This window comes from Indicator indicator, unplaced genomic scaffold (assembly GCF_027791375.1).
Source record: "Indicator indicator isolate 239-I01 unplaced genomic scaffold, UM_Iind_1.1 iindUn_scaffold_111, whole genome shotgun sequence".
NCBI classification, from domain to species: domain Eukaryota; kingdom Metazoa; phylum Chordata; class Aves; order Piciformes; family Indicatoridae; genus Indicator; species Indicator indicator.
This window is the reverse complement of record NW_026539222.1, coordinates 1-27,915: the sequence shown is the minus strand read 5'-3', so window position 1 is coordinate 27,915 and position 27,915 is coordinate 1. Positions and strand designations below refer to the sequence as shown.

Here is a 27,915-nt window from a genome sequence, read left to right as displayed (position 1 = left end):
CCAAAGCAGTGTGGGCAGAGCTGGAGAGAGAGGATCGTGCCCCTCTGCTCTGCTCTGCTGTGCCCTGGGGAGAGCTCCCCTGCAGGGCTGTGTCCAGCTGTGGGCACAGCAAGACAGGAGAGCCCTGGAGCTGCTGCAGAGGCTGCAGAGGAGGCCAGCAAGATGCTGAGAGGGCTGCAGAAGCTGTGCTGTGGGGCCAGGCTGGCAGAGTTGGGGCTGTGCAGCCTGCAGAAGAGAAGGCTGCAGGCAGAGCTGAGAGCTGCAGTGCAATCTGTGCAGGGCAGCTGCAGGCAGGCTGGGGAGGGACTGCTCAGAAGGGGCTGTGGGGATAGGCCCAGGGGCAGTGGTTTGGAAGTGGAGCAGGGCAGGCTTAGGTTGGACAGCAGGAGGCAGTTGTGCAGAGTGAGGCTGGGCAGAGACTGGCACAGGCTGCCCAGGGAGGTGGAGGAGGCTCCATCCCTGCAGACATTCAAGGGCAGTCCCTGGGCAGCCTGCTCTGGCTGCAGCTGTCCCTGCTGAGGGTCCCTCCCAGCCAGATGCCCTGTGTGGCACTGTGTTTGCTTAAAGGAAGGCTTCCAGCAGCTCATGAGGGTCAGTGCTGAACCTTTGACAGAGTGGTGCTGTGCAGATGTTTATTCTGTCACCATTTCCTCAGGCATGGGACACGATGTGCAGGAGAAATTGCCATGCAAGCCAACAACAGGAAATGTGGAGTTGGAGTGGCCTACAATTCCAGGGTTGGAGGTAAGAAAACCATCCACAAGCCTGGCATGAACCTAAACCAGGAAGATCCTGTGTGCTGCCACCTGAAGTGTGACTGATTGGTGCTCCTCTAGGGCAAGCAGCAGTTTGTTTGGGCTACAAAGTCCTCTTTGGGCCGTAGTGCAGAGTGCTGCAGCTGTGTGACAGCATCCAACCAGCACCAGCACCACCTCTGGGAGGAGGTTATCAGCTGGAGGAGGGGTGTGATGTATGGCTGTAGCAACCACAGTGTGGGTGATGAGCAGGAGATGGAGGAGAAGGCCTTGGGGGTGCCAGGTGCTGACAAAGTGCCCAGGAGCCAGCACTGGTCCCTGGCAGCCCAGAGCCAGCTGCGTGCTGAGCTGCATCCAGAGCAGGGAGAGAGCAGCACAGGGAGAGGATTCTGCCCTCTGCTCTGCTGTGCTCAGAGCCCACCTGCAGCACTGCCTCCAGCTCTGGGCCCCAGCACAGGAAGGACCTGGAGCTGCTGGAGAGGCTCCAGAGGAGGCCACCAAGATGAGCAGAGGCTGCAGAACCTCCCCTGTGGGACAGGCTGGGAGAGTTGGGGCTGTGCAGCCTGCAGAAGAGAAGGCTCCAGGGAGACCTCAGAGCAGCCTCCCAGCACCTGAAGGGCTCCAGGAGAGCTGGGGAGGGACTTGGGACAAGGGCTGGGAGTGCCAGGATGAGGGAGAATGGCTTTGAGCTGGGAGAGGGCAGAGTGAGAGTGGAGAGGAGGAAGAAATTGTTGGCAGTGAGGGTGGGGAGAGACTGGCACAGGTTGCCCAGGGAGGCTGTGGCTGCCTCCTGCCTGGAGGTGTTCAGGACCAGTCTGGATGAGGCCTTGAGCAAGCTGTGCTGGGGGGAGGTGTCCCTGCCCATGGCAGGGAGCTGGAGCTGGATGAGCTTTCAGGTCCCTTCCAAGCCTAAACCATTCCATGCTTCATCTTGGGAATGATCTCCTTTAGGGAATGATTGACTTCAGCAATATTCTTCATATCTGATGTCATTCTGATTAATTATGATTAACGATGATGATAACACCAACAACCTCTCTTAACACCCAGACATCAAACTACTTCCTTTAAGGGATGCAGGACTCACTTCATGTCATTGTTTATCCTGGAAGGAGGTAGCATGTGGGGGAGGGAGGTGAAGGGTTTGATACCAATGGAGAAGGATTGAGCAGACTGAGAGTGATAGAGAAATCTTTGCCCTCCCCTTGCTTGCAGCTTACATCTTCAGCATCACATTAAGACACTCAGGCTGCCGTGGCTTTGCTTTCAGCAGATTCCTTCTCCACCATCATAGAATCACAAAATCACAGAATCAGTCAGGGTTGGAAGGGACCTCAAGGGTCACCCAGTGCCAACCCCCCTGCCATGGGCAGGGACACCTCACACTACATTAGGCTGGCCAGAGCCTCATCCAGCCTGGCCTTAAACACCTCCTGGGATGGGGCCTCAACCACCTCCCTGCACAACCCATTCCAGGCTCTCACCACTCTCATGGGGAAGAACTTCTTCCTCACATCCAATCTCAATCTCCTCACTTCCAGCTTTGCTCCATCCCCCCAACTCCTATCCTTCCCTGACACCCTCCAAAGTCCCTCCCCAGCTTTCCTGGAGCCCCCTTCAGATGCTGGAAGGCCACCAGAAGGTGTCGTGGGAGCCTTCTCCTCTCCAGCCTGCACAATCCCAACTCTCTCAGGCTGTCTCCAGAGCAGAGCAGCTCCAGCCCTCTGCTCCTCCTCCTGGCCCTTCTCTGGACACCTTCCAGCCCCTCCAGACCCTTCCTGCAACAGAGGCTCCAGAACTCGACACAGAGCTCCAGGAGTGGTCTGAGCAGAGTGGAGCAGAGGGGCAGAATCCCCTCCCTGGCCCTGCTGGCCACACTGCTCCTGCTGCAGCCCAGGCTCTGCTTGGCTCTCTGGGCTGCAAGTGCTCCCTGGGGGCTCAGGCTGAGCTTCTCCTCCCCAAATCCCTCTCTTCAGGTCTGCTCTCCAGCCAGTCTCTGCCCAGCCTGGATTTGTGTTTGGGATTGCCCTGACCCAGCTGCAGGACTTTGCCCTTGGTCTTGTTGAACCTCCTGAGGTTGCCAAGGGCTCACCCCTGCAGCCTGTCCAGGTCCCTCTGGATGGATCCCTTCCCTCCAGCCTGTCCAGGTCCCTCTGGATGGATCCCTTCCCACCAGCCTGTCTGCTGCACCACACAGCTTGGTGTCATCAGCAAACTTGCTGAGGGTACACTCAATGCCTCTCTCCATGTCAGCAACAAAGATGCTGAACAATCACCATCTCTTAATTATGACCATAAATGGACTCTTCCTTGGCGGTCAGTCACTATTGCCCTTTTTTAAAATTTTATTTTATTTTTTCCCCTTTCTGGCTAAAAGTTTAATCCCTCAGAGAGGTTTATGAAACAGCCATGATCAGAAGTATCACTCTGCAGATGGGCATTGCGCTCTGAGGATGACTCTTGTGCAGTCCTACCTTTGCCATTACTCCCTCTCTTAATATTTTTTTTTTTTTTTTTTTTTTTTTTTTTTACTTAAAAGCAAAGGTCTGAGTGGCAACTGACAGCCAGGACTGCACTGCTCCAGTCCCCATTGACTCCACAGAGCTGTCACCATCTGTCAGCTCTTCAGCCTGCCTCTGCCACGATGCATGCTGCTGTCAGGGCTCTGTTGAAAGCAAATCTCTCACTCATGCCACATTCCCAGAGCAGGGATGGAGGGATGGGGCTGCAGGGGTGGCTGCACACCTGCCCTGCACATGGTTTGAGGCACTGAGTCCTCCACTGTTATTTGTATATGCAAATGACTCTGCAGATGGCACCAAACTGGGAGGCAGTGGTGATCTGCTGGGGATAGGGAGGATCTGCAGAGGGTTGTGGGCAGGCAGCATCCATGAGATGAGGCCAATGGGATGAGGTTGAACAAGGCCAAGGGCTGGGTCCTGCCCCTGGGGCACAACCACCCCAGGAAGGCTGCAGGCTGGGGGCAGAGGGGCTGGGAAGTGCCCAACAGGAAAGGCCCTGGAGGTGCTGGGTGCCAGCAGCTGGAGCTGAGGCAGCAGTAGGCAGGGGGGCAAGAAGGGCAGCAGCAGCCTGGGCTGGAGCAGCAATGGTGTGGGCAGCAGGAGCAGGGCAGGGATTGTGCCCCTGGGCTGGGCACTGCTGAGGCTGCAGCTTGAGTGCTGGGTTCAGCTCTGGGCCCCTCAGTGGCAGCAGGAGCCTGAGGGGCTGGAGCAGGTGCAGAGAAGGGCAAGAAAGGTGGGGAAGGGTCTGGAGAAGAGTGCTGGGGAGGGAGGAGCAGCTGAGGGAGCTGGGGGGGTTGGTGTGGAGAAGAGGAGGCTGAGGGAGACCTCATTGCTCTCTGCAGCTCCCTGAGAGGAGGCTGCAACCAGCTGGGGCTTGGGCTCTGCTCCCTAGGCACAAGAGATGGGACAAGAGGAGATGTCCTGGAATTGTGCCAGGGGAGGTTTAGGTTGGACAGCAGAAGAATCTTCTTCCCTGAAAAGGTTCTCAAAGCCTGGCCCAGGCTGCCCAGGGAGGTGTTTGCATCTCCATTCCTGGAGGTGTTTCAACCTCCATCTCTGGAGGTGTTTCCCAGAGACAGAGCTGTGGTGCTGAGGGCCATAGCTCATCCCAAGCCTTGGCAGAGATAGAGAATGGAGGATCTGGAAGAGCTTTTCCAACCAGAACTAGTCAGGGATTCTCTGATTCTCTCTGCTCTGTGCTTATCTGCACTGCAAGCTACAGATTTGTGTGGGGTCAACCACCTAGGGAAGGACAACCAGAGAAAGAAAAGCAGCCCAGGAGTCCAAATGACACAGAAAGTAGGGTGAGGGTGGGAGAAAGAAGGGAAGAAAGAAAGGGAAGGCTGAAAGAAGTCATCAGCTGGTAGATGTGACCAGCCTGGTTGAGACAGGGATGTAGGAGACCAAGTGCAAGGTTCTGCAGCTGGGTCAGGGCAATCCCATAGCACCAAAGCACAAATCCAGGCTGGGCAGGGACTGGCTGGACAGCAGTCCTGAGGAGAGGGACTTGGGGGTGCTGGGGGAAGAGAAGCTCAACCTGAGCCCCCAGGGAGCACTTGCAGCCCAGAGAGCCAAGCAGAGCCTGGGCTGCATCAAGAGAAGTGTGGCCAGCAGGGCCAGGGAGGGGATTCTGCCCCTCTGCTCCACTCTGCTCAGACCACTCCTGGAGCTCTGTGTCGAGTTCTGGAGCCTCTGTTGCAGGAAGGGTCTGGAGGGGCTGGAAGGTGTCCAGAGAAGGGCCAGGAGGAGGAGCAGAGGGCTGGAGCTGCTCTGCTTTGGAGACAGCCTGAGAGAGTTGGGGTTGTGCAGGCTGGAGAGGAGAAGGCTCCCACGACACCTTCTGGTGGCCTTCCAGCATCTGAAGGGGGCTCCAGGAAAGCTGAGGAGGGACTTTGGAGGGTGTGAGGGAGGGATAGGAGTGGGGGAGATGGAGCAAAAGTAGAAGTGGGGAGATTGAGATTGGATGTGAGGAAGAAATTCTTGCCCAGGAGGCTGGTGAGAGACTGGCAGAGGTTGCCCAGGGAGGTGGTGGAAGCCTCATGCCAGGAGGTTTTTGCAGGCAGGCTGGAGGTGGCTGTGATCAACCTGCTGTGGTGTGAGGTGTCCCTGCCCATGGCAGGGGTTGGCACTGGGTGAGCCTTGAGGTCCCTTCCAGCCCTGGCAGTTCTGTGGTTCTTTAAGTGATGCAGTGATTGCCTTTTGCCTATCAGGCACCACAACATCCAGTGCATGGGGGACAAAAAAAACCCCAAACCAATCCATCCAGAGATAAATGTCCCAGGAATAAGCCTTGAGGTCCCTCCAATCCTAACAGTTCTGTGGTTCTATAAACCTATGCTCAAGGAGGAGAGCAGAAGCCTTGAGAAGATTCAGATCAATCCTGAGAGGCCAAGCCTTGGGAGGTGGTTTTGACCTTCCAAGCTTCCAGGATTCACTTCTTCACTGCCTGCTTTTGTTTGCTTTTTTTGGTGTTTAGAGCCCATGAAATGACACATTACACACTTGTGCCTGACATTAGTTCAGGATGACTTCTTTAATCTGCTGCTTGCTCCTGGCAATTGCCATGCTGGATAAGCACTACAGTGGTCCACAGGTGGTGCCTTCCCTCTGTGACAGACAGCTCAGGCTGCTCCAGGGCAAGGGAACCCTGACATCTGCAGTGCCTTCCAGCTCCACAGCCTGGTCTATCTCTTGCCTTTTGTGGGGGGCATGAAAACCAAAACATTCTATTTGAAACAGTTTGCCTTTAAAAATAGAGTCATAGAATCATTTTGGTTGGAAAAAAGATCCATTCTGTAACACTAGGAATGGAGATTCCAACACCTCCAGGGATGGAGATTCAAACACCTCCAGGGATGGAGATTCAAATACCTCCAGGGATGGAGACTCAAACACCTCCAGGGATGGAGATTCAAACACCTCCAGGGATGGAGACTCAAACACCTCCAGGGATGGAGATTCAAACACCTCCAGGGATGGAGACTCAAACACCTCCAGGGATGGAGATTCAAACACCTCCAGGGATGGAGATTCCAACACCTCCAGGGATGGAGACTCAAACACCTCCAGGGATGGAGATTCAAACACCTCCAGGGATGGAGACTCAAACACCTCCAGGGATGGAGATTCCAACACCTCCAGGGATGGAGATTCAAACACCTCCAGGGATGGAGATTCAAACACGTCCAGGGATGGAGACTCAAACACCTCCAGGGATGGAGATTCAAACACCTCCAGGGATGGAGATTCCAACACCTCCAGGGATGGAGACTCAAACACCTCCAGGGATGGAGATTCCAACACCTCCAGGGATGGAGACTCAAACACCTCCAGGGATGGAGATTCAAACACCTCCATGGATGGAGATTCAAACACGTCCAGGGATGGAGACTCAAACACCTCCAGGGATGGGGATTCCAACACCTCCAGGGATGGAGATTCAAACACGTCCAGGGATGGGGATTCAAATACGTCCAGGGATGGAGACTCAAACACGTCCAGGGATGGAGATTCCAACACCTCCAGGGATGGAGACTCAAACACCTCCAGGGATGGAGATTCAAACACCTCCAGGGATGGAGACTCAAACACCTCCAGGGATGGAGATTCAAACACCTCCAGGGATGGAGATTCAAACACGTCCAGGGATGGAGACTCAAACAGGTCCAGGGATGGAGATTCCAACACCTCCAGGGATGGAGACTCAAACACCTCCAGGGATGGAGATTCAAACACCTCCAGGGATGGAGACTCAAACACCTCCAGGGATGGAGATTCCAACACCTCCAGGGATGGAGATTCAAACACCTCCAGGGATGGAGATTCAAACACGTCCAGGGATGGAGACTCAAACACCTCCAGGGATGGAGATTCAAACACCTCCAGGGATGGAGATTCCAACACCTCCAGGGATGGAGACTCAAACACCTCCAGGGATGGAGATTCCAACACCTCCAGGGATGGAGACTCAAACACCTCCAGGGATGGAGATTCAAACACCTCCATGGATGGAGATTCAAACACGTCCAGGGATGGAGACTCAAACACCTCCAGGGATGGGGATTCCAACACCTCCAGGGATGGAGATTCAAACACGTCCAGGGATGGGGATTCAAATACGTCCAGGGATGGAGACTCAAACACGTCCAGGGATGGAGATTCCAACACCTCCAGGGATGGAGACTCAAACACCTCCAGGGATGGAGATTCAAACACCTCCAGGGATGGAGACTCAAACAGGTCCAGGGATGGAGATTCCAACACCTCCAGGGATGGAGATTCAAACACCTCCAGGGATGGGGATTCAAACACGTCCAGGGATGGAGATTCCAACACCTCCAGGGATGGAGATTCCAACACCTCCAGGGATGGAGATTCCAACACCTCCAGGGATGGAGACTCAAACACCTCCAGGGATGGAGATTCCAACACCTCCAGGGATGGAGATTCAAACACCTCCAGGGATGGGGATTCAAACACGTCCAGGGATGGAGATTCCAACACCTCCAGGGATGGAGATTCAAACACGTCCAGGGATGGAGACTCAAACACCTCCAGGGATGGGGATTCAAACACGTCCAGGGATGGGGATTCAAATACGTCCAGGGATGGAGACTCAAACACGTCCAGGGATGGAGATTCCAACACCTCCAGGGATGGAGATTCCAACACCTCCAGGGATGGAGATTCCAACACCTCCAGGGATGGAGACTCAAACACCTCCAGGGATGGAGATTCCAACACCTCCAGGGATGGAGACTCAAACACCTCCAGGGATGGAGATTCCAACACCTCCAGGGATGGAGATTCAAACACCTCCAGGGATGGGGATTCAAACACGTCCAGGGATGGAGATTCCAACACCTCCAGGGATGGAGATTCCAACACCTCCAGGGATGGAGATTCCAACACCTCCAGGGATGGAGATTCAAACACGTCCAGGGATGGAGACTCAAACACCTCCAGGGATGGAGATTCAAACACCTCCAGGGATGGAGATTCCAACACCTCCAGGGATGGAGACTCAAACACCTCCAGGGATGGAGATTCCAACACCTCCAGGGATGGAGACTCAAACACCTCCAGGGATGGAGATTCAAACACCTCCATGGATGGAGATTCAAACACGTCCAGGGATGGAGACTCAAACACCTCCAGGGATGGGGATTCAAACACCTCCAGGGATGGGGATTCAAACACGTCCAGGGATGGAGACTCAAACACGTCCAGGGATGGAGATTCCAACACCTCCAGGGATGGAGATTCCAACACCTCCAGGGATGGAGATTCAAACACCTCCCTGGGCATCCTGGGCCAGGCTTTGAGAACCTTTTCTAGAAAGAAGTTTCTTCTGCTGTCCAACCTAAACCTCCCCTGGCACAATTCCAGGACATCTCCTCTCATCCTGTCCTTGTTCCTAGGGAGCAGAGCCCAAGCCCCAGCTGGCTGCAGCCTCCTCTCAGGGAGCTGCAGAGAGCAATGAGGTCTCCCTCAGCCTCCTCTTCTCCACACCAACCCCAGCTCCCTCAGCTGCTCCTCCCTCCCCAGCCCTCTTCTCCAGACCCTTCCCCACCTTTCTTGCCCTTCTCTGCACCTGCTCCAGCCCCTCAGGCTCCTGCTGCCACTGAGGGCCCAGAGCTGAACCCAGCACTCAAGCTGCAGCCTCAGCAGTGCCCAGCCCAGGGGCACAATCCCTGCCCTGCTCCTGCTGCCCACACCATTGCTGCTCCAGCCCAGGCTGCTGCTGCCCTTCTTGCCCCCCTGCCCACTGCTGCCTCAGCTCCAGCTGCTGGCACCCAGCACCCCTAGGGCCTTTCCTGATGGACACTTCCCAGCCCCTCTGCCCCCAGCCTGCAGCCTTCCTGGGGTGGTTGTACCCCAAAGGCAGGACTCCTTGCTCAACCTCATCCCATTGGCCTCATCCCATGGATGCAGCCTGCCCAGGATGATCCTGAAGCTTCCTTCAAACCCAGAGTGTTCTGTGCCTCTCTGCCCAGCCCCAGCTCTGTGCCTGGACGCTTCCCTCACGCTGCCATGGAAATCAAGTGATTAAGGAGCTCCACTGTACACAGGACTGGGATGAGAGTTCCTGCTAAAAATAGCCTCCTGCAGGCAGATCCATGTCTGAGTCTGAGATCACCTTGGGGCTTTGCCTGCTCCTTGGGGCGGATGGTAGCAGCCAGCAGCTGCAAGGGGAGAGCTTGTGCAAGGAGATGTGATGGCGATGGAAATATCACTGTGGGCACCAAGCCCCCTGGCCTGTCTTCAGCAGGCAGGATTGGGGTTAAACAGGCAGGATTTGGGTTAAACAAGAAGGACTTGGGTTAAAGAAGCAGGATTTGGGATAAACCAGCAGAGTTTGCGTTAAACAAGCAGGATTTGGGTTGAACAAGAAGGATTTGAGTTAAAGAAGCAGGACTGGGGTTAAAGAAGCAGGATTTAGGTTGAACAAGCAGGATTTGGCTTCAACAAGTAGGATTTGGCTTCAACAAGCAGGATTTGGGTTGAACATGCAGGATTTAGGTTAAACAAGCAGGATTTGCAGCAATCATAGAGACCAGACAGTATTCTCTCTTGTCTTCAGTTTCATTACTGTGCTGTCAGTTTTTCTTGTTTTCTTCCTTACTGCATTATTCTGAGTGGCATGGAGAAGTGTGGCCAGCAGGGTCAAGGGAGGTTCTCCTCCTCTTCTATTTTGCCCTGGTGAGGCCACAGCTGGAGTGCTGAGTCCAGTTCTGGGCTGCCCAGTTCAAGAGGGACAGGAGAGGGTCCAGTGGAGGCTATGAGGATGATGAAGGGACTGCAACTTTTGTATGAGGAGCAAAGGCTGAAAGCCTGGGGCTGAGAGCCTGCAGAAGAGCAGCCCCAGAGGGCAGCTGAGCAATGCTCAGCAAGAGCTAAAGGAGCTGTGGGGAGGGGGCAAGAGGCTGGGGCCAGGCCCTGCTGAGTGGTGCCCAGGGCCAGCAGAAGGGGCAAGGAGCACAAAGTGGAGCCCAGGAGGTTGGAGCTGAGCAGGAGGAGAAAGTTGTTTGGGGTGAGGGTGCTGGAGGGCTGGAGCAGGCTGGCCAGAGAGGTTGTGGAGTGTCCTTCTCTGGAACACTTTTCCAGATGTGTTCCGGTGTGCCCTGAGTGACCCTGCTCTGGCAGGGGGTTCAGACTTTCTGGAGGTCCCTTCCGACCCCTAGCATTCTGTGATTTATTACTGAACCATACCTCACTCTTTCTGACGTCTTTCATATCTCCACTGCTTTTCTCTCAGGAGACCTGGCTGAGGACATTGCAGAGGTCCAGCCTCAGGCAGCTTTTCTCTTCTGGATCACTCTCATTTTGTTCCCTCTGACCTGGAAGAGTTTTTCTGTGGGTGAAGGTTTGCTGTTGCTGTGACTCAAGCTCAGAGCTGGGAAAGCATTTCAGCATCCTCCCTGCATCCCCTATTCTGTCAGCTGGAGAAGACCTCTGTCTGGAGCCACCATCCCTGGTGGTACTTCAAAGCCTTGGAGATGTGGTGCTGAGGGACATGCTTTAGTGGTGCCCTGGCAGTGCTGGGTTGATGGTTGGACTCCACGGCCTTAAAGGTCTCTTCCAACCAAGATGGTTCTGTAAGTCTGTGATTTATCTACAGATTGGCTCTGCCTCCTACAGAGCCATAGAAACAGAGAATGGGAGGGGTTAGAGGGGACCTCTGGAGAGCACCCAGCCCATTCCCACTGCCCAGAGCAGGGGCACCTAGAGAAGGTCCCAGAGCAACACATCCAGGTGGGGCTGGGATGTCTCCAGAGATGGAGACTCCACCACCTCTCTGGGAAGCCTGCTCCAGGGCTGTGTCACCCTTAAGTTAGAGAGGTTCACAGTCTCACAATCTCACAGTGTATCAGAGGTTGGAAGGGACCTCAAGAGCTCATCAGGTCCTACCCCTGCCAGAGCAGGATCACTCAGGGTAGTCTGCACAGGAATGCATCCAGGTGGGGTTGGAAAGGCTCCAGAGAAGGAGACTCCACAACCCCCTGGGCAGCCTGCTCCAGGGCTCTGTCACCCTCACTGTCAAGAAGTTTCTCCTCATGTTGAGCTGAAATCTTCTCTGTTCAAGTTTAGCACTGGGAACCACCCAAAAAAGCCTGGCCCCCTCCCCTTGACACCCACCCCTCAACTATTGATAGACATTGATCAGATCCCTCTCAGCCTTCTCTTCTCCACACTAAACAGCCCCAGGGCTCTCAGTCTCTCTTCACAGGGGAGATGCTCAAGTCCCCAAATCATCCTCCTGGCTCTGCCTTGGACTCTCTCCAGCAGGTCTCTGTCTCTCTGGAACTGGGGAGCCCCAAACTGGACACAGGATTGCAGGGGTGGTCTGAGCAGGGCAGAGTAGAGAGGCAGAAGAACTTCCCTAGCCCTGCTGGACACCTTTCTTGCTGCACCCCAGGATCCCATTGGCTCTCTTGGCCACCAGAGCACATTGTTGTGCCATGCAGAACTTGCTGCCCACCAGCACTCCAAGGTCTTGCTCTGTGGAGCTGCTCTCCAGCAGGGCAGCCTCTAACCTGTCCTGGTGCCTGTTGTTCTTCCTCCCCAGACGCAGGACCCTGCACTTGTCCTGATTGAACTCCATGAGGTTCCTCCTCTTCTTCTGTTCAAGTCTGAGCCTGTGACCCCTCATCCTCACCTCCCTGGGGAGTTCATCACAGACAGAATCAAATACCCAGGGGATTTTTCTGCTCATTAAAAATATTCCTTCTCTTGCTGCAGTTTATGAGGATCACAGCAAAGAGGAGGGGTTGGACGGGACCTCTGGAGAGCACCCAGCCCAACCCCCCCTGACTAGAGCAGGGGAACCCAGGGCAAGGGCACCCAGGAACACATCCAGGTGGGGCTGGGATGTGACCAGGGAGGGAGACTCCACCACCTCTCTGGGCAGCCTGCTCCAGCCCTCCGGCACCCTTCAGTTAAAGAAGTTCCTCCTCATGTTCAGATGGAGCTTCTGATGCTCCACTTTGTGTCCCTTAGCCCTTGTCCTGTCCCTGGGCACCACTGAGCTAAGCCTGGCCCCAGCCTCCTGACACCCACCCTTGAAGTATTGATCAGCATTGCTCAGCTGCCCTCTGGGGCTGCTCTTCTGCAGGCTCTCAGCCCCAGGCCTTTCAGCCTTTGCTCCTCACACAGCTGCTCCAGGACCCTCAGAATCTCTGTAGCCCTTTGCTTTCCCTCTCCAGCAGTTTCCTCTCTGTCTTGACCTGGGGAGCCCAAAACTGGCCCCAGGACTCCAGATGTGGCCTCAGCAGGGCAGAGTTGAGGGCCAGGTGCTTCTGATGTTCAGGTCTGTGGTTGTTACCTCTTGTCCTGTCCTTGGGCTCTGGCTGCATCCTCCTGACACCCACCCTCGAAATATTGATGAGATCCCCCCCTCAGGCTGCTCGTCTCCAGAATAAACAGCTCCAATTCTCTCATCACTTACCTCAGCAGAGGTAAAATCAGTGCTGAGAACGTTCTGAGCCACCAGGCTGAGTGGTTGGGTTTGGTTCCTGAGGCGCAGGTTCCCCCTGGGCTCCTTCCCCAGCCTGGTGACTGATAGTGGAGTGGTGGCAGCTGAGTGGATTAGCTCCTTTGTCTGCTTTTGCCACTAATTAATATGAAATAATCAAAGCTCAGCTTTATCTGGGAGGAATTATGAGCCTTAGAAGCCAGCCCCTTGGGAAATAATTAGGTCTGGGTTGGGGTCTTTTTTCCTCTTGCTTGATAGTATAAAAACCAGAAGAAGACACTGAGCTCCAAGGGTGAGGTTGGGGTTTTTCTGGGCATTTGTTTTGGGTTTAGGTTTTGTTTTCTTTCTTTGTTTTATTTTTAATTTTTATTTTCATTTTTTGTTTGTTTGATTTTTTTGTTGTTGTTGTTTTGTGTGGGGGGGGGGGGTTTGTTTATTTTGGTTTTGTTTTTTTTCCATAGAACACTACATTTTGCCTCCTGACCTTTGGAAAAATTCCCCTTTTTTGTGGAAAATCCTCCTAGGGTTGATGAGGGGACAGACAGACAGACAGAGCCTGCTCAGCAGGTTTGCTGATGACACCAAACTGGGAGGCTTGGCTGAGACACCTGCAGGCTGTGAGGCCACTGAGAGACTTGGAGAGGCTGAGAGCTGGGCAGAGAAGAAGCTAAGGAGGCTCAGCAAGGATGAGAGCAGAGTCCTGCAGCTGGGCAGGGAGAAGAAACTACAGCAGGACAGGTTGGGAGGGGATCTGCTGGAGAGCAGCCCCAAGGAGAAGGAGCTGGGAGTGCTGGGGGGCAGCAAGTTCTGCATGAGGCAGAAATGTGCCGTGGGGGCCAAGGAGGCCAATGGGATTCTGGGGGGCACTCAGAGTGTGTCCAGCAGAGCCAGGGAGCTTCTCCTGCCCCTCTGCTCTGCCCTGCTGAGACCTCCCCTGGAAGATTGCATCCAGCTCTGGGCTCCATCCCCAGCTCGGGAGGGACAGGGATCTGCTGCAGAGAGGCCAAGGGAGGGCTCCAAGGATGCTGAAGGCCTGGAGCCCTGCCTGGGGAGGAGAAGCTGAGAGCCCTGGGGCTGTGCAGTGTGCAGCGGAGAAGGCTGAGAGGGATCTGCTCAATGTCTGCCAAGAGCTGAGGGCTGGGGGGCAGGAGGGAGGGGACAGGCTCTGCTCAGCTGCAGCCTGCCATAGGCCAAGGGGCAAGGGATGGCAAGTGCAGCACAGGAGGTTGCAGCTCACCAGGAGGAGGAACTTCTGCACTGGGAGGCTGCCAGAGCCCTGGAGCAGGCTGGCCAGAGAGGTTGTGGAGTCTCCTTCTCTGGAGCCTTTCCAGCCCCGTCTGCATGTGTTCCTGTGGGACCTGTGCTGGGTTCTATGGTCCTGCTCTGGCAGGGGGCTTGGACTGGAAGATCTCCAAAGCTCCTTCCAACCCCTGACATCCTCTGATCCTCTGATCCTGTGAAATGTGTACTCACAATTCACCTACTGCCAGTCATGGTGCTGTTGCCATAGCAGTAAGAGGCCAGATTCAAGGCAGCCCAGAACATTTTTATTGCTTGGAAAACACAGGCTGAGAGTCCTGTGCCCCTTGCATCGCTGCTGTTGCTGTCAGAGTGGTGCCACAGTGGGAATTTTGCCAGATTTCTGCTGCTTTCTGTGCTCCTCCAGCACTAGACAGTGGTTGCCGTCCTGCTACAGAGCCTTGGATTTGAAGACAGAGACAGAGAGAGGGAGAGACCCAGTGCAGATGAACTGCTGCCTACTGCTGAATTTTAAGTACCCCTGAGGTGGCTCTGAAGAAGATTTGATCATTCCAGTCCCTACTGAAATGTTAATGGTTAGATATATCCAGCATTTATGGATTGCTTGCAATAGGGACAAAAAAAAAAAAAAAACACCACCACCCAACAAAACCCAAAACCCATCATGGAAGTAAAAACAAACTGAGAAGTGGAAATTAGAAATTAGAAGTAGAAATCAGAATTAATTAGAAATTAGAACAGAAATAAATTATTGGGGGTGAGGGTGGGGAGACACTGGATCAGGTTGCCCTGGGAGGTGTTCAAGGCCAGGTTGGATGAGGCCCTGAACAACCTGGGCTGGTGGGAGGGGTCCCTGCCCATGGCAGGGGGGTGGGACTGGATGACCTTGAAGGTCCCTTCCAACCCAACCCATTCTGTGCCTCTTACTTTTGTGGTGAAGATGCTACTGAAATACCACAGAGACAGCAAAGCCTCAGTGGCTGAGGTTTATTCAGAACAGAGAGAACTACAGCTTTGACCTAAACCTCTTAGAACTCTTAAAAGCAGTGTTAAAAAGAAAAAAAAAATACTATCAACCCTGTTTAATTTTGATGGCAGCTTGGGAAGTGTGTGTTAAGAGATTCAAGAGAGAGGGAGAAGGAGACAAGAATGAGATCAGAGCTGCAGGAACACAGCAGAGGCAGCAAGGCAGGAGGTCATCTGCTGGGCTCTCTGGAAAGAGACGGAGAAGTAGGCAAGATCTGTGAAGAAGTAGCCCAGATTTCAGAAGGGGTTTTTAAAATGCCAGTGGGGAGCACTGAGCTCTGCAGCAGGCACCTGCCCTCTTCCACACTGACAGGAGCCACCCTGAGCACTGCCTGCAGCAGCAGAGTGGCTGTGGCTGCAGTGCTGAGTCACAGATGGCACTGGCTTGGAGGAAGCCTCAGAGGTCATCCAGTCCAAGCCCCTGCACTCAGCAGGGACAGCTGCAGCCAGAGCAGACTGCCAGAGCAGGCTGCCCTTGAATGTCTGCAGGAATGGAGCCTGCAGCAGCTCCCTGGGCAGCCTGTGCCAGTCTCTGCCCAGCCTCACTCTGCACAACTGCCTCCTGCTGTCCAACCTAAGCCTGCCCTGCTCCACTTCCAAACCACTGCCCCTGGGCCTATCCCCACAGCCCCTTCTGAGCAGTCCCTCCCCAGCCTGCCTGCAGCTGCCCTGCACAGATTGCACTGCAGCTCTCAGCTCTGCCTGCAGCCTTCTCTTCTGCAGGCTGCACAGCCCCAACTCTGCCAGCCTGGCCCCACAGCACAGCTTCTGCAGCCCTCTCAGCATCTTGCTGGCCTCCTCTGCAGCCTCTGCAGCAGCTCCAGGACTCTCCTGTCTTGCTGTGCCCACAGCTGGACACAGCCCTGCAGGGGAGCTCTCCCCAGGGCACAGCAGAGCAGAGCAGAGGGGCAGGATCCTCTCTCTCCAGCTCTGGCCATGCTGCTTTGGATGCAGCCCAGGCTGCCCTTGGCCTTCTGTGCTGCCAGTGCCCATTGCTGGCTCCTCTCTAGCTCCCCCCCAGCATCACAAGTCCTTCTCTGCAGGGTTGCTCTCAGTCTCACCAGCCCCAGGATGTATAATGAGGATAGCAGTAGTTATGGATTTATTTTGCTGGAAGCTTTGCAAACAGAGTTAAAAAGAGAAGGAGGAGGGAACAGAGAGTAAATCTTGGGTCACCCTTCCTGAGGTTGTTCAAGTAGCATGTGGCCATGGCAGCCTGGGCTGGAGCAGCAATGATGTGGGCAGCAGGAGCAGGGCAGGGATTGTGCCCCTGGGCTGGGCACTGCTGAGGCTGCAGCTTGAGTGCTGGGTTCAGCTCTGGCCCCTCAGTGGCAGCAGGAGCCTGAGGGGCTGGAGCAGGTGCAGAGAAGGGCAAGAAAGGTGGGGAAGGGTCTGGAGAAGAGGGCTGGGGAGGGAGGAGCAGCTGAGGGAGCTGTTGGGGGTTGGTGTGGAGAAGAGGAGGCTGAGGGAGACCTCATTGCTCTCTGCAGCTCCCTGAGAGGAGGCTGCAGCCAGCTGGGGCTTGGGCTCTGCTCCCAAGGAACAAGAGACAGGATGAGAGGAAATGTCCTGAAATTGTTCCAGGGGAGAGTTAATTTGGAGCTGAAGAACAATTTGTGTGGTGCCAGAGTGGTCAGGGAGTGGCAGAGGCTGCCCAGGGAGGTGGTGCAGTCCCCATGGCTGGAGGTGTTGCAGCAAGCTGTGGCCATGGCAGCTGGGGCCAGGGTTGGCTGCCCATGGTGGGGCTGGGTTGACGCTTGGATTGGGTGATCCTGAAGGGCTTTCCCAAGCCAAACCATGCTGTGTTTGTGTGGCTCCATGCAGGCATCCGAATGCTGGACGGGATCGTCACCGACGCCATTGAAGCCAGCTCCATCGGATTCAACCCCGAGCATGTGGACATCTACAGTGCCAGCTGGGGACCCAATGATGATGGCAAAACTGTGGAGGGACCTGGGAGGCTGGCACAAAAGGCTTTCGAGTATGGCATAAAGCAGGTATGGTGCCTGAGTGAGATAGGTGAACAAGGATCAGCAATGCTGTGTCCAGCAGCAGCAGGGAGGGGACTGTCCCCTGGCACTCAGCTCTGGGGAGGCCACAGCTGGAGTGCTGTGCCCAGTGCTGGGCACTCAGCACAAGAGAGATGTGGAGGTGCTGGAGCCAGGGCAGAGCAGGGCAAGGAAGCTGGGAAGGGCCTGGGGAGGAAATCTGCTGAGGAGAGACTGAAGGAGCTGGGGATGGTTGGTGTGAAAGAGAGGAGGCTGAGGGCAGAGCTCCTGGCTGGCTGCAGCTCCCTAGGGGGAAGGAGGTTGTGCAGAGGCTGCTGCTGGGCTCTGCTCCCAGGGAACTAGGGACACAAGAAGAGGCAACAGCCTCAGGCTGCCACTGGGCAGGGTCAGAGTGGGCAGGAGGAAAGATTTTGTGCCAGCCAGAGTGGTCAGGGCCTGGACTGTGCTGCCCAGGGAGGTGGTGGAGTGGCCAAGGCTGGAGGTGTTTGCAGGTGGTTTGGATGTGGTGCTTGGGGCTGTGGTTTAGGGGTGAGCCTTGGAGAGTAAAGTCAGGGCTTGGACTTGGGGATCCTGAGGCTCTGCTCCAGCCTGGATGTTGCTGTGAGCCTCTGATGCTGTGGCAGGAGGGTAGGAGCTGAGCAATGATCTGTGTCAGGCAGGAAGTGTAAATGCTTTGTTCTCTCTTAGCCTTGAGGAGAGAGAGAGATTTGAATAGCAGAGGCCAGAGCAATCAGTGGTGTTGTGGGCTCAGGACAAGCAGCCAGAGCAGGGCTTAGTCAAGACCTTTCCAAGCTGGCTTGAAGCTGCTCTTGTCCACAGATAAGCTTCCCTTTTTTTCCCTTCCCCTCTCACTTTGTCTGCTTTTGTCTCTCTCCTCTCCCTCCATTTCCCCCCAGCTCTTCTCCCTTGCTGCTTGTTTTGCACTGAACAGTAATTGGATTTTCTGAGCTGGGAAAAGGCTATAAATTTCAATACAAAAGAAATTCCTGCCTGGAGAATATTTTTCCTTCTTGTTGTTGTTGTTGCTGTGGTGAAATAGAGATGCACTCAGGCACCCCGTGGGTGGTGGGCTTGTGTTGTGTTAATTGCATTGCTTTACCAGCTGCTGATCCAATTAAAAATGAGGATAAATTAAAAAAAAATTCAAGTGCATGGTGAAGGAAATTGGTAACTAGGTTTTTACAGTGATTTTTTGTTGTTGTTGCTAATGTTATCATCTGTAGATCTGGTTGGATTATGAGGTGAGCGGAATGGATCCAAGCCAGAGGAGTTAGATCAGACCTTAGGATGAAATTCTTGCCCATGAGGGTGGTGAGAGACTGGCAGAGGTTGCCCAGGGAGGTGGTGGAAGCCTCATCCCTGGAGGTGTTTGCAGCCAGGCTGGAGGTGGCTGTGAGCAACCTGCTGTGGTGTGAGGTGTCCCTGCCCATGGCAGGGGGGTTGGCACTGGGTGAGCCTTGAGGTCCCTTCCAACCCTCACAGTTCTCTGATTCTATGAACTGAGTGCTGCAAGGGATGTGTTAATAAACCACTCAAGCTCTTGCCAGGTAAAAATCTACCTGAAGATGGATCAGGTCCTTATAGAGAGGGGAAGACAGAGAGGACTGATGAGAGAAATGGAGAAAAGCTTGAAGGACAGAAACAGAGAGAAAGGATTTTTGACAAAGGGCATTTGCAGGAGAGAAGAGGAAAGAAGTTTGGCAGCTGACAACTATGCTCTTAGTGAAAGGTGGAGACAGGAGGAGACCACAAGAAGTGGACTGGTAGGCAGAGGTCTAACATCAATAAGGACAAGTGCAAGGGCATGCTGGAGATGAGCTCTGAGATCCCTTCCCACCTGAGACATTCTATGAGATTCAAGCAGGGGGCTTCATCTGTCTCACCTTTTAGTGTGCAGAGGAGAAGGCTGAGAGGGATCTGCTCAATGTCTGCCAAGAGCTGAGGGCTGGGGGTCAGGAGGGAGGGGACAGCTGCAGCCTGCCATAGGCCAAGGGGCAAGGGATGGCAAGTGCAGCACAGGAGGTTGCAGCTCACCAGGAGGAGGAACTTCTGCACTGGGAGGCTGCCAGAGCCCTGGAGCAGGCTGGCCAGAGAGGTTGTGGAGTCTCCTTCTCTGGAGCCTTTCCAACCCCATCTGGATGTGTTCCTGTGGGACCTTTGCTGGATTCTATGGTCTTGCTCTGGCAGGGGCTTGGACTGGAAGATCTCCAGAGGTCCCTTCCAAACCCTAACATCTGTGATCTGATTCTGTCTCCTACAGACCTTGTGCAAAATATCGTTTTTCTACCTGAAAACGCTGGCTGTATTTAGTAGTGGGTTTTTTTTGTTTGTTTTGGGGAAGGGAGGAGTTGCTAGGAATGCCTTCCAGGGGCTGAAGTCCTCTCTGGTCACCAGCTCCTTCCCATGTGCTGCAGGGGAGAAAGGGGAAAGGCTCCATCTTCGTGTGGGCATCGGGGAACGGCGGCCGCCAGGGTGACAACTGCGACTGCGACGGCTACACCGACAGCATCTACACCATCTCCATCAGCAGTGCTTCCCAGCAGGGCCTGTCCCCCTGGTATGCAGAGAAGTGCTCCTCCACCCTGGCCACAGCCTACAGCAGCGGGGATTACACTGACCAGAGAATTGTAGGTTTGTTTGCACCGGCTGCAGAGCGAAACCCAGAGATCGCTTTTTGCTTTTCCTCTCTGCGCGGATAACAAAGCAGCAGCTGCTTGGTTCCCAACCTGCTTGGTATTGTGTGTCTCATGCTTGGGGTTTTTCTTGCCTTCAAACAATGAAGGTTTGGAACCCAGGAGGTCATTATCTCCCTGGAAGGTTGTCTGAGAACGTCTTGGTCTCAAGTTGGTTCCTTGGTGTTGTGTGTCTCATGTTTGGAGATGTTTTCACCTTCAAAAGGTGAAAGGTCTGGAACCCAGGAGGTCTTTGTCTTCCTGAAAGGCCATCCCTGAACTCCCTGGTTCCAAGTTGCTTCCTCGGTGTTGTGTGTCTCGTGTTTGGTGATGTTTTTGCCTTCAAAAGATGAAAGGTTTGGAACCCAGGAGGTCTTTGTCTTCCTGGAAAGTCTTCTCTGAACAAATTGGTCCCAAGTTGCTTCCTTGGTTTTGAGTGTTTCATGCTTGGTTCTGCATTTTCTACCTTGAAGGTCATCTCTGAAATCCTTGGTTCCATGTTGCTTCCTTGGTGTTGTGTGTCTCATGCTTGGAGGTTTTTTTGCCTTCAAGCAATGAAGGGTTTGGAACCCAGGAGATCATTGTGTCCCTGGAAGGTCTTCTGCTGTTATCTCCTTGGTTCCCAGGTTGCCTGCTTGATGTTGTGTATCTCATGCTTGGTGATATTTTCGCCTTCACATAATGAAGGATTTGGAACCCAGCAAGTTTTTGGCATCCTGGAAGGTCTTCTGTTGACTGCTTGGTCCCCACATGGCCTGCTTGATGTTCTGTGTCTCATGTTTGGTGGGGTTTTTTGCCTTCACACAATGAAGTGTTTAGAACCCAGGAGGTTATTTTCTTCCTGGAAAGTCTACTGTGGACTGCTTGGTTCCCAAGTTGCCTGTTTGATGTTGTGTGTTTCATGCTTGGTTCCTGCATTGTCTACCCTGAAGGTCATCTCTGAAGTCCTTGGTTCCAAGTTGCTTCCTCGGTGTTGTGTGTCTCATGCTTGGTGTTTTCTTGCCTTCAAACAATGAAGGGTTTGGAACCCAGGAGGTCATTGTCTCCCTAGAAGGTCTTCTGAGAACTCCTTGGTCCCAAGTTGGTTCCTTGATGTTGTGTGTCTCATGTTTGGAGATGTTTTCACCTTCAAAAGGTGAAAGGTCTGGAACCCAGGAGGTCTTTGTCTTCCTAAAAGGTCGTCTCTGAACTCCTTGGTCCCAAGTTGGTTCCTTGGTGTTGTGTGTCTCATGCTTGGTGTTTTTTTGCCTTCAAAGAATGAAGGGTTTGGAACTCAGGAGGTCTTTGTCTTCCTGGATGATCTTCTGTGGACTGCTTGGTCCCCAAATTGCCTGCTTGATGTTGTGTGTCTCATGCTTGGAGTTTTTCTTGCCTTAAAACAACAAAGGATTTGGAACCCAGGAGGTCATTGTCTCCCTGGAAGTTCTTCTGAAAACTGCTTGGCTCCAAGTTGCTTCCTTGGTGTTGTGTATCTCATGCTTGGTGGTTTTCTTGCCTTCAAACAATGCAGGGTTTGGAACCCAGGAGGTCTTTTTCTTCCTGGAAGGTTTTCTGCTGTGGGCTGCTTAGTTCCCAAGTTGCCTGCTTGGTGTTGTGTATTTCATGCTTGGTTCTTGCATGGTCTACCTGGAAGGTCATCTCTGAACTCCCTGGTTCCAAGTTGCTTCCTTGGTGTTGTGTGTCTCATGTTTGGTGATGTTTTTACCTTCAAAAGATGAAAGATTTGGAACCCAGGAGGTCTTTGTCTTCCTGGAAAGTCTTCTGAGAACTCCTTGGTCCTAAGTTGCTTCCTTGATGTTATTTGTCTCAAGCTTGGAGGTTTTTTTTGCCTTCACACAGTGCAGAGTTTGGAACCCAAGAGGTCACTGCCTTCTTGGAAGGTCCTCTGCTGTGCAGCAGTGGCTCAGCAAAATGTGCCTGCTGAGTTCCTCTGATTTTTGCCTGTCACAGAGGTCTCTGCATGAAGTGTGATGTGGTCTCCTCCTTCAGAAGGGGCAGGTGAAGAGAGCTGTGGAGGAAAAGGAAGGAGAAGCTGTGAAGTTATATGAGTCAGCTCCTCTGGTGTGCCTTGCCCTTAGCTTCTGCAGGATTGAGTTCCCACAGCAGGAGTGCTTCCAAAAGTGTGCCAGCTGCTTACCCAGCAGGGACATCAGTCTGTTGGGAACATCTTTTTTTTTTTTTTTTAACTACATTTATGCTTTTCAAAGATCCATGGAGGGGCCTGGGGCCACTGCAGCACTTGAGAAGGACAAGAAAATATTTATGAGCCCAGCAGGGGAGGATAAGTGGCCTGACAGGAGACTGCTCCCCCAGGCCAAGTGTCCCAAGGGGTGGTGGAGATCCAAGAATAATTGAACTGTTATGGGTTGGAAAAGGTCTCTGAGCTCCCCCAGCCCAACACCAAACCAGCCCCACCACGGCCACCAAACCCTGGCCCCAGCTGCCATGGCCACAGCTTGCTGCAACACCTCCAGCCATGGGGACTGCACCACCTCCCTGGGCAGCCTCTGCCACTCCCTGACCACTCTGGCACCACACAAATTGTTCTTCAGCTCCAAATTAACTCTCCCCTGGAACAATTTCAGGACATTTCTTCTCCTCCTGTCCTTGTCCCTGGGGAGCAGAGCCCAAGCTCCAGCTGGCTGCAGCCTCCTCTCAGGGAGCTGCAGAGAGCAATGAGGTCTCCCTCAGCCTCCTCTTCTCCACACCAACCCCCCCCAGCTCCCTCAGCTGCTCCTCCCTCCCCAGCCCTCTTCTCCAGACCCTTCCCCACCTTTCTTGCCCTTCTCTGCACCTGCTCTAGCCCCTTAGGCTCCTGCTGCCACTGAGGGCCCAGAGCTGAACCCAGCACTCAAGCTGCAGCCTCAGCAGTGCCCAGCCCAGGGGCACAATCCCTGCCCTGCTCCTGCTGCCCACACCATTGCTGCTCCAGCCCAGGCTGCTGCTGCCCTTCTTGCCCCCCTGCCCACTGCTGCCTCAGCTCCAGCTGCTGGCACCCAGCACCTCCAGGGCCTTTCCTGATGGACACTTCCCAGCCCCTCTGCCCCCAGCCTGCAGCCTTCCTGGGGTGGTTGTGCCCCAGGGGCAGGACCCAGCCCTTGGCCTTGTTCAACCTCATCCCATTGGCCTCAGCCATGGATGCAGCCTGCCCAGGACCCTCTGCAGACCCTCCCTACCCCCAGCAGATCACCACAGCCACAGCACTTGCCCTGGAGAACACTGCCAGTGACCAACTCAAGCTGAAGTACCTCTGGCTGCTAATTTTTTTTTGCAATTAAGCTGCACTAATGAGGAGGGAAAGCAGCAGGATTCCAAGCCAGCCAGGAGATGAGACCTCCCCAGGTGCCTTCTCTTCACAGCCAAGGTGCTGTGGATGCATGGCCAGGAGGGTTTGGCATTTAACTTCCAAACAGAGCTTGAGTGTCATATGAAATTATACCTCTTGTGTTGGAGAGGGATAGCAGGAGAGGGGGAAGCAGAACACCAACACTCATCCTGTGAAGTGATTTTTACTTTTTTTCTCAAGGAAGGATCAATTTTAAATGTTCTAGACCCAACACAATGATCTGTTTTGGGTTTTTTTTTCTTTTTGTTTGTTTGGTTGGGTTTTTGTATTGGGTTTTTTTGTGGATTTTTTGGGGGGGGTGTGGAAGTTTTGTCGTTTTGTTTTGGTTTGGTTTTACTGATTCACCACTGAGCCCTACCGTAAAAACTCCTGGAATAAAGCAAGAGAGGCAGCGTGGGAGTGTTTTGTTCCAACACAAAAGGGGTTTGATGCTGCAAAAGGAAAAAAAAAAAGAAATTACAGCTGAAGAGCAAAGAGAAGTGTTGGAGATAGGAAGAGATTTAAAACATTCACTGCTTTTTGTTGTTGTTGTTTTATTTTTTTCCCTGCTGGTGAGCAGTGTGTGAAGGTGAAGGATAGGTGAGGATACAAAACCGGGGGGGTTTGGCTGACACCACCTCCCCCCAGGCTATGCTGCTATCCAACCACATCTGGATAGGCTGAAAGCTGGGCAGGGACACCTCACACCACAGCAGGTTGCTCACAGCCACATCCAGCCTGGCCTGAAACACCTCCAGGGATGAGGCTTCCACCACCTCCCTGGGCAACCTCTGCCAGGGTCTCACCTATGATCTGGACAGGCTGAGAGCTGGCTGCAGGCAAAACCTCCTGAGGTTCAGTCAGGGCAAGGGCAGGTTCCTGCACCTGGGAAGGAAGAGCAGCAGGCACTAGGACAGGTTGGGGCTGCCCTGCTGGAGAGCAGCTCCATGGAGAAAGGCCTTGGGGTGCTGGGGGGCAGCAAGGGCTGCATGGGACAGCAAAGTGCCCTTGTGGCCAAGACAGCCAAGGGTCCCCTGGGGGGCAGAAAGCAAAGTGTGGGCAGCAGGGCTGGGGAGGTTCTGCTCCCCCTCTGCTCTGCTCTGCCCTGCTGAGAGCAGCCTTGGAAGCCTGTGTCCAGTTGTGGGCTGCCCAGGGCAGGAGAGACAGAGAGCTGCTGGAGAGAGTGCAAGGGAGAGCCAGGAGGAGGAGTTGGGGCCTTGAGCATCTGCCCTGTGGAGAGAGCCTGAGAGCCCTGGGGCTGTGCAGTGTGGAGAGGAGAAGGCTGAGAGGGATCTGCTCAATGTCTGTCAAGAGCTGAGGGCTGGGGGGCAAGGGGAGGGGGCCAAGCTCTGCTGGGTGCTGCACAGCACTGAGGAGCAATGGAGACAAAGTGCAGCAGAGAAGGTTTCAGCTGCACAGGAGGAGAAACTTCTTTGGTGTGAGGCTGGCAGAGCCCTGGGGCAGGCTGCCCAGAGAGGTTGTGGAGTCTTCTGCTCTGCACACATTCCAACCCCCCCTGGCTGCATTCCTGTGCAGACTGCCCTGGGGGACCCTGCTCTGGCAGGGGGCTTGGGCTGGAGGATCTCTGGAGGTCCCTTCCTACCTCTTCTGTTCTGTGGTACTGTGATGGGTGGTTGTGTCTGGATGCATTCAGAGCTTTCCTCCTGCAATCTGAGGCTCTGGGTTGGTTTTGTTCTCTCCCTGCCAGACAAGTGCTGACCTCCACAACGAGTGCACAGAGACTCACACTGGCACCTCCGCCTCCGCCCCACTGGCTGCAGGGATCTTCGCCCTGGCGCTGGAGGCCAAGTAAGATCTCACCCCTCTGGGACCCCTCTTTTCTCTCTCAGACAAACCAGAACTTTGCCTGCTGCTCTCTCCTGCAGCTCCACTTCTTGCTCAGGCAGCTGCTTGCCCTCCACACCTTCCTGGCCAAGCTGGAGCCAACGTGAGCAAAAGGTGGCGGCTGGGGAGTCATGGAATCAGAGGTTTGGGTTGGGAGGGACCTCAAAGCTCATCCAATGCCACCCCCCTGCCGTGGGCAGGGTCACCTCCCATCAGCCCAGGTTGCTCAAGGCCTCATCCAGCCTTTTTTTCAACACTGACAGGCTTGGAGCCTCCTCTGAGCAACCTGTTTGTGTGCCTCCACCAAACCCTCGTGGGGAAGAGTTTCCTCCTCATGTCTCCTCTCAGTTCAGCTTCTTCCAATCTGGAAGCCACTGCCCTTTGCAATCTACAGAGAAGCTCCTCTGCCAGGAGTGAGGCATGAAATGGAAGCTGTCCAAGGTCTGTCAAGAGCAGGTGTGATTAGGTGGAGCTGGTAGTCAGGATGGATGACTTAGAGAGAGCAGGAAGAGTAGGACAGGACAGGAGAGGACAAGACAAGACAAGGGCTTACCATGGAAAACTCTTCAGGCATCAGGGTTTAGACTTAGGTTCAGCTCCAATTTCTACTGCATGCTCCTGTGATGACACAATCCAGGATATTTTTAGTTTTTGAAGAGTGGAGCTGGAACCATGGAACCACAGAATTGTTTTGTCTGGAAATGATCTTTAAGCTCCTCCAGCCCAACCCTTCTCTAACTCTACCCAAGGCTGGGGCTAAGCCATGGCCTTCAGCACCACAGCTCTGCCTCTGGGAAACACCTCCAGGGATGGGGATTCCACCACAGAATGTTAGGGGTTGGAAGGGACCTCTGGAGAGCATCCAGCCCAGATGCTCTGCCAGAGCAGGACCAACTAAAGAGGGTCACAAAGGAACACATCTGAGGGGGGTTGGAACGTCTCCAGAGATGGAGACTCCACCACCTCTCTGGGCAGCCTGCTCCAGGGCTGTGTCACCCTTAAATTAAAGAAGTTCCTCCTCTTCAAGTCTGATCCTGTAACCCCTCATCCCCACCTCCCTGGGGAGTTCATCACAAACAGAATCCAATACCCAGGGGACTCTCAGAGTTCAGGTCCCATAAAGAGTGGAGGGAAACATCCATTTTGATGGCTTACTTTAAACAGTCCTGAAGAGAGTGGACTCTCCTCTGGCTGGATGCCCTTCCCTCCTCTACACAGAGCTCCTGCTGACCTGAGAAGTGACAGACACTGGAACAGACTGCCCAGGGAAGTGGAGTTCACTTTCGTGTGCCCCACTGCCAGCAGGAGCCTGAGGGGCTGGAGCAGGTGCAGAGAAGGGCAAGAAAGGTGGGGAAGGGTCTGGAGAAGGAGGGAGGAGCAGCTGAGGGAGCTGGGGGGGGGGTTGGTGTGGAGAAGAGGAGGCTGAGGGAGACCTCATTGCTCTCTGCAGCTCCTTGAGAGGAGGCTGCAGCCAGCTGGGGCTTGGGCTCTGCTCCCAAGGGACAAGGACAGGACGAGAGGAGGTTTCATGAAGTGGTGCCAGGGGAGGTTGAGGTTGGGCATGAGGAACAATTTGTGTGGTGCCAGAGTGGTCAGGGAGTGGCAGAGGCTGCCCAGGGAGGTGGTGCAGTCCCCATGGCTGGAGGTGTTGCAGCAAGCTGTGGCCATGGCAGCTGGGGCCAGGGTTTGGTGCCCATGGTGGGGCTGGGTTGGTGCTGGACTGGGGGAGCTCAGAGTCCTTTTCCAGCTGTGATTCCAAGTGTGAAGATGAGCACTGTGCCAGGCTGTGTGCTCTGGAGCAGTGCCAGCCAGGGGCACTCAGAGCATCTCTGGCTGCTAGAGCAGAGGAGAGAAAAAAAATGAGAGACAACCTTTGAAACCCTTGACCAGGAAGCTTCTCTCCACAGCCCAGATCTTACCTGGAGGGATATGCAGCACCTGGTGGTGTGGACCTCAGAGTATGATCCTCTGGCTGGCAATCCCGGCTGGAAGAAGAATGGAGCAGGGCTGATGGTCAACAGCAGGTTTGGCTTTGGGCTACTCAATGCCAACGCGTTGGTGGACTTGGCTGACCCCAAAAGATGGAAAGGAGTCCCAGGAAAGAGGGAGTGCATTGTCAAGGACAAAAGCTTTGAACCCAGGTAAGGACTTCCATTCATCAGCAGGGCTGAGCTCATATCTCTCTAAGCCTGGAGCATTCTGTGCTGCTCTGGACCACACCAAGGTGCTTCATGAATTCATAGGAAGGTTTAGGTTGGAAGGAAGCCCTGAAGATCCTCTAGTCCCAGCCCTCCTTCTTCTGGTTCTTGCCTTGCCTCAGGAGCAGTTTTTTCACTTGTTTTCTCTATTTTTTTTGAGTGTAGGGCTGATGGAAAGGGTCTAGCTGGAAGCTTAGCAAAGGAGGAGATGATTGATGTCTGGCTGTGCAGCCAGCATGTGGAGGGATGCTGCTGTCAGAGTGAAGCTGATCAGATAAGATCTGTGTGTTGAGAGTGCTGTCAGGTGAAGAAGAAGATACCAAAAGGATGTTTTTTAAAGGGAAAGAAACCCAAAACCAAACAAAAATCACCGATCAGTCCTTGCAATCCTTCTTCTGTGGCAGGCACAGTGTTTGGTGCATTCAGGGTGAGACTTTGAGCTTGAGGCACAGTTGGGTCAGGCCAGCCCCAGGCACAAATCCAGGCTGGGTGCAGAATGGCTTTGGAGCAGCCCTGAGGAAAGAGGCTTGGGGGTGCCGGTGCTGAGCAGCTCCCCAGCAGTCAGCAGTGCCTCCTGCAGCCCACAGGCAGCTCTGTGCTGGGCTGCAGCCAGAGCAGTGTGGGCAGCAGGGCAGGAGAGGGAATTCTGCCCCTGGGCTCTGCTCTGCTCTGACCTCACCTCCAGTCCTGCCTCCAGTTCTGCTGTCCCCAGCACAAGGAGGACACAGAGCTGCTGGAGAGAGTCCAGAGGAGGCCACAAAGAGGATCCAAGGGCTGGAGCAGCTCTGCTGTGAGGCTGAGGGAGCTGGGGGTGTGCAGCCTGGGGAG

At 54.2% G+C, this 27,915-nt stretch overlaps 1 protein-coding gene across 1 annotated transcript in view; it reads left to right on the top strand.

Annotated features, from left to right (window-relative positions):
• The window catches only part of LOC128980323 (neuroendocrine convertase 1), a 43,780-nt gene extending 16,746 nt beyond the window's left edge, over positions 1-27,034 (top strand). The window contains exons 6-10 of the mRNA XM_054398788.1: positions 656-744; positions 16,863-17,035; positions 19,462-19,674; positions 24,753-24,853; positions 26,797-27,034. Coding sequence (XP_054254763.1) covers positions 656-744; positions 16,863-17,035; positions 19,462-19,674; positions 24,753-24,853; positions 26,797-27,034 — 814 coding nt within the window. The remainder of the gene's footprint in view (positions 1-655; positions 745-16,862; positions 17,036-19,461; positions 19,675-24,752; positions 24,854-26,796) is intronic.
• The last annotated feature ends 881 nt before the right edge of the window (positions 27,035-27,915 follow it).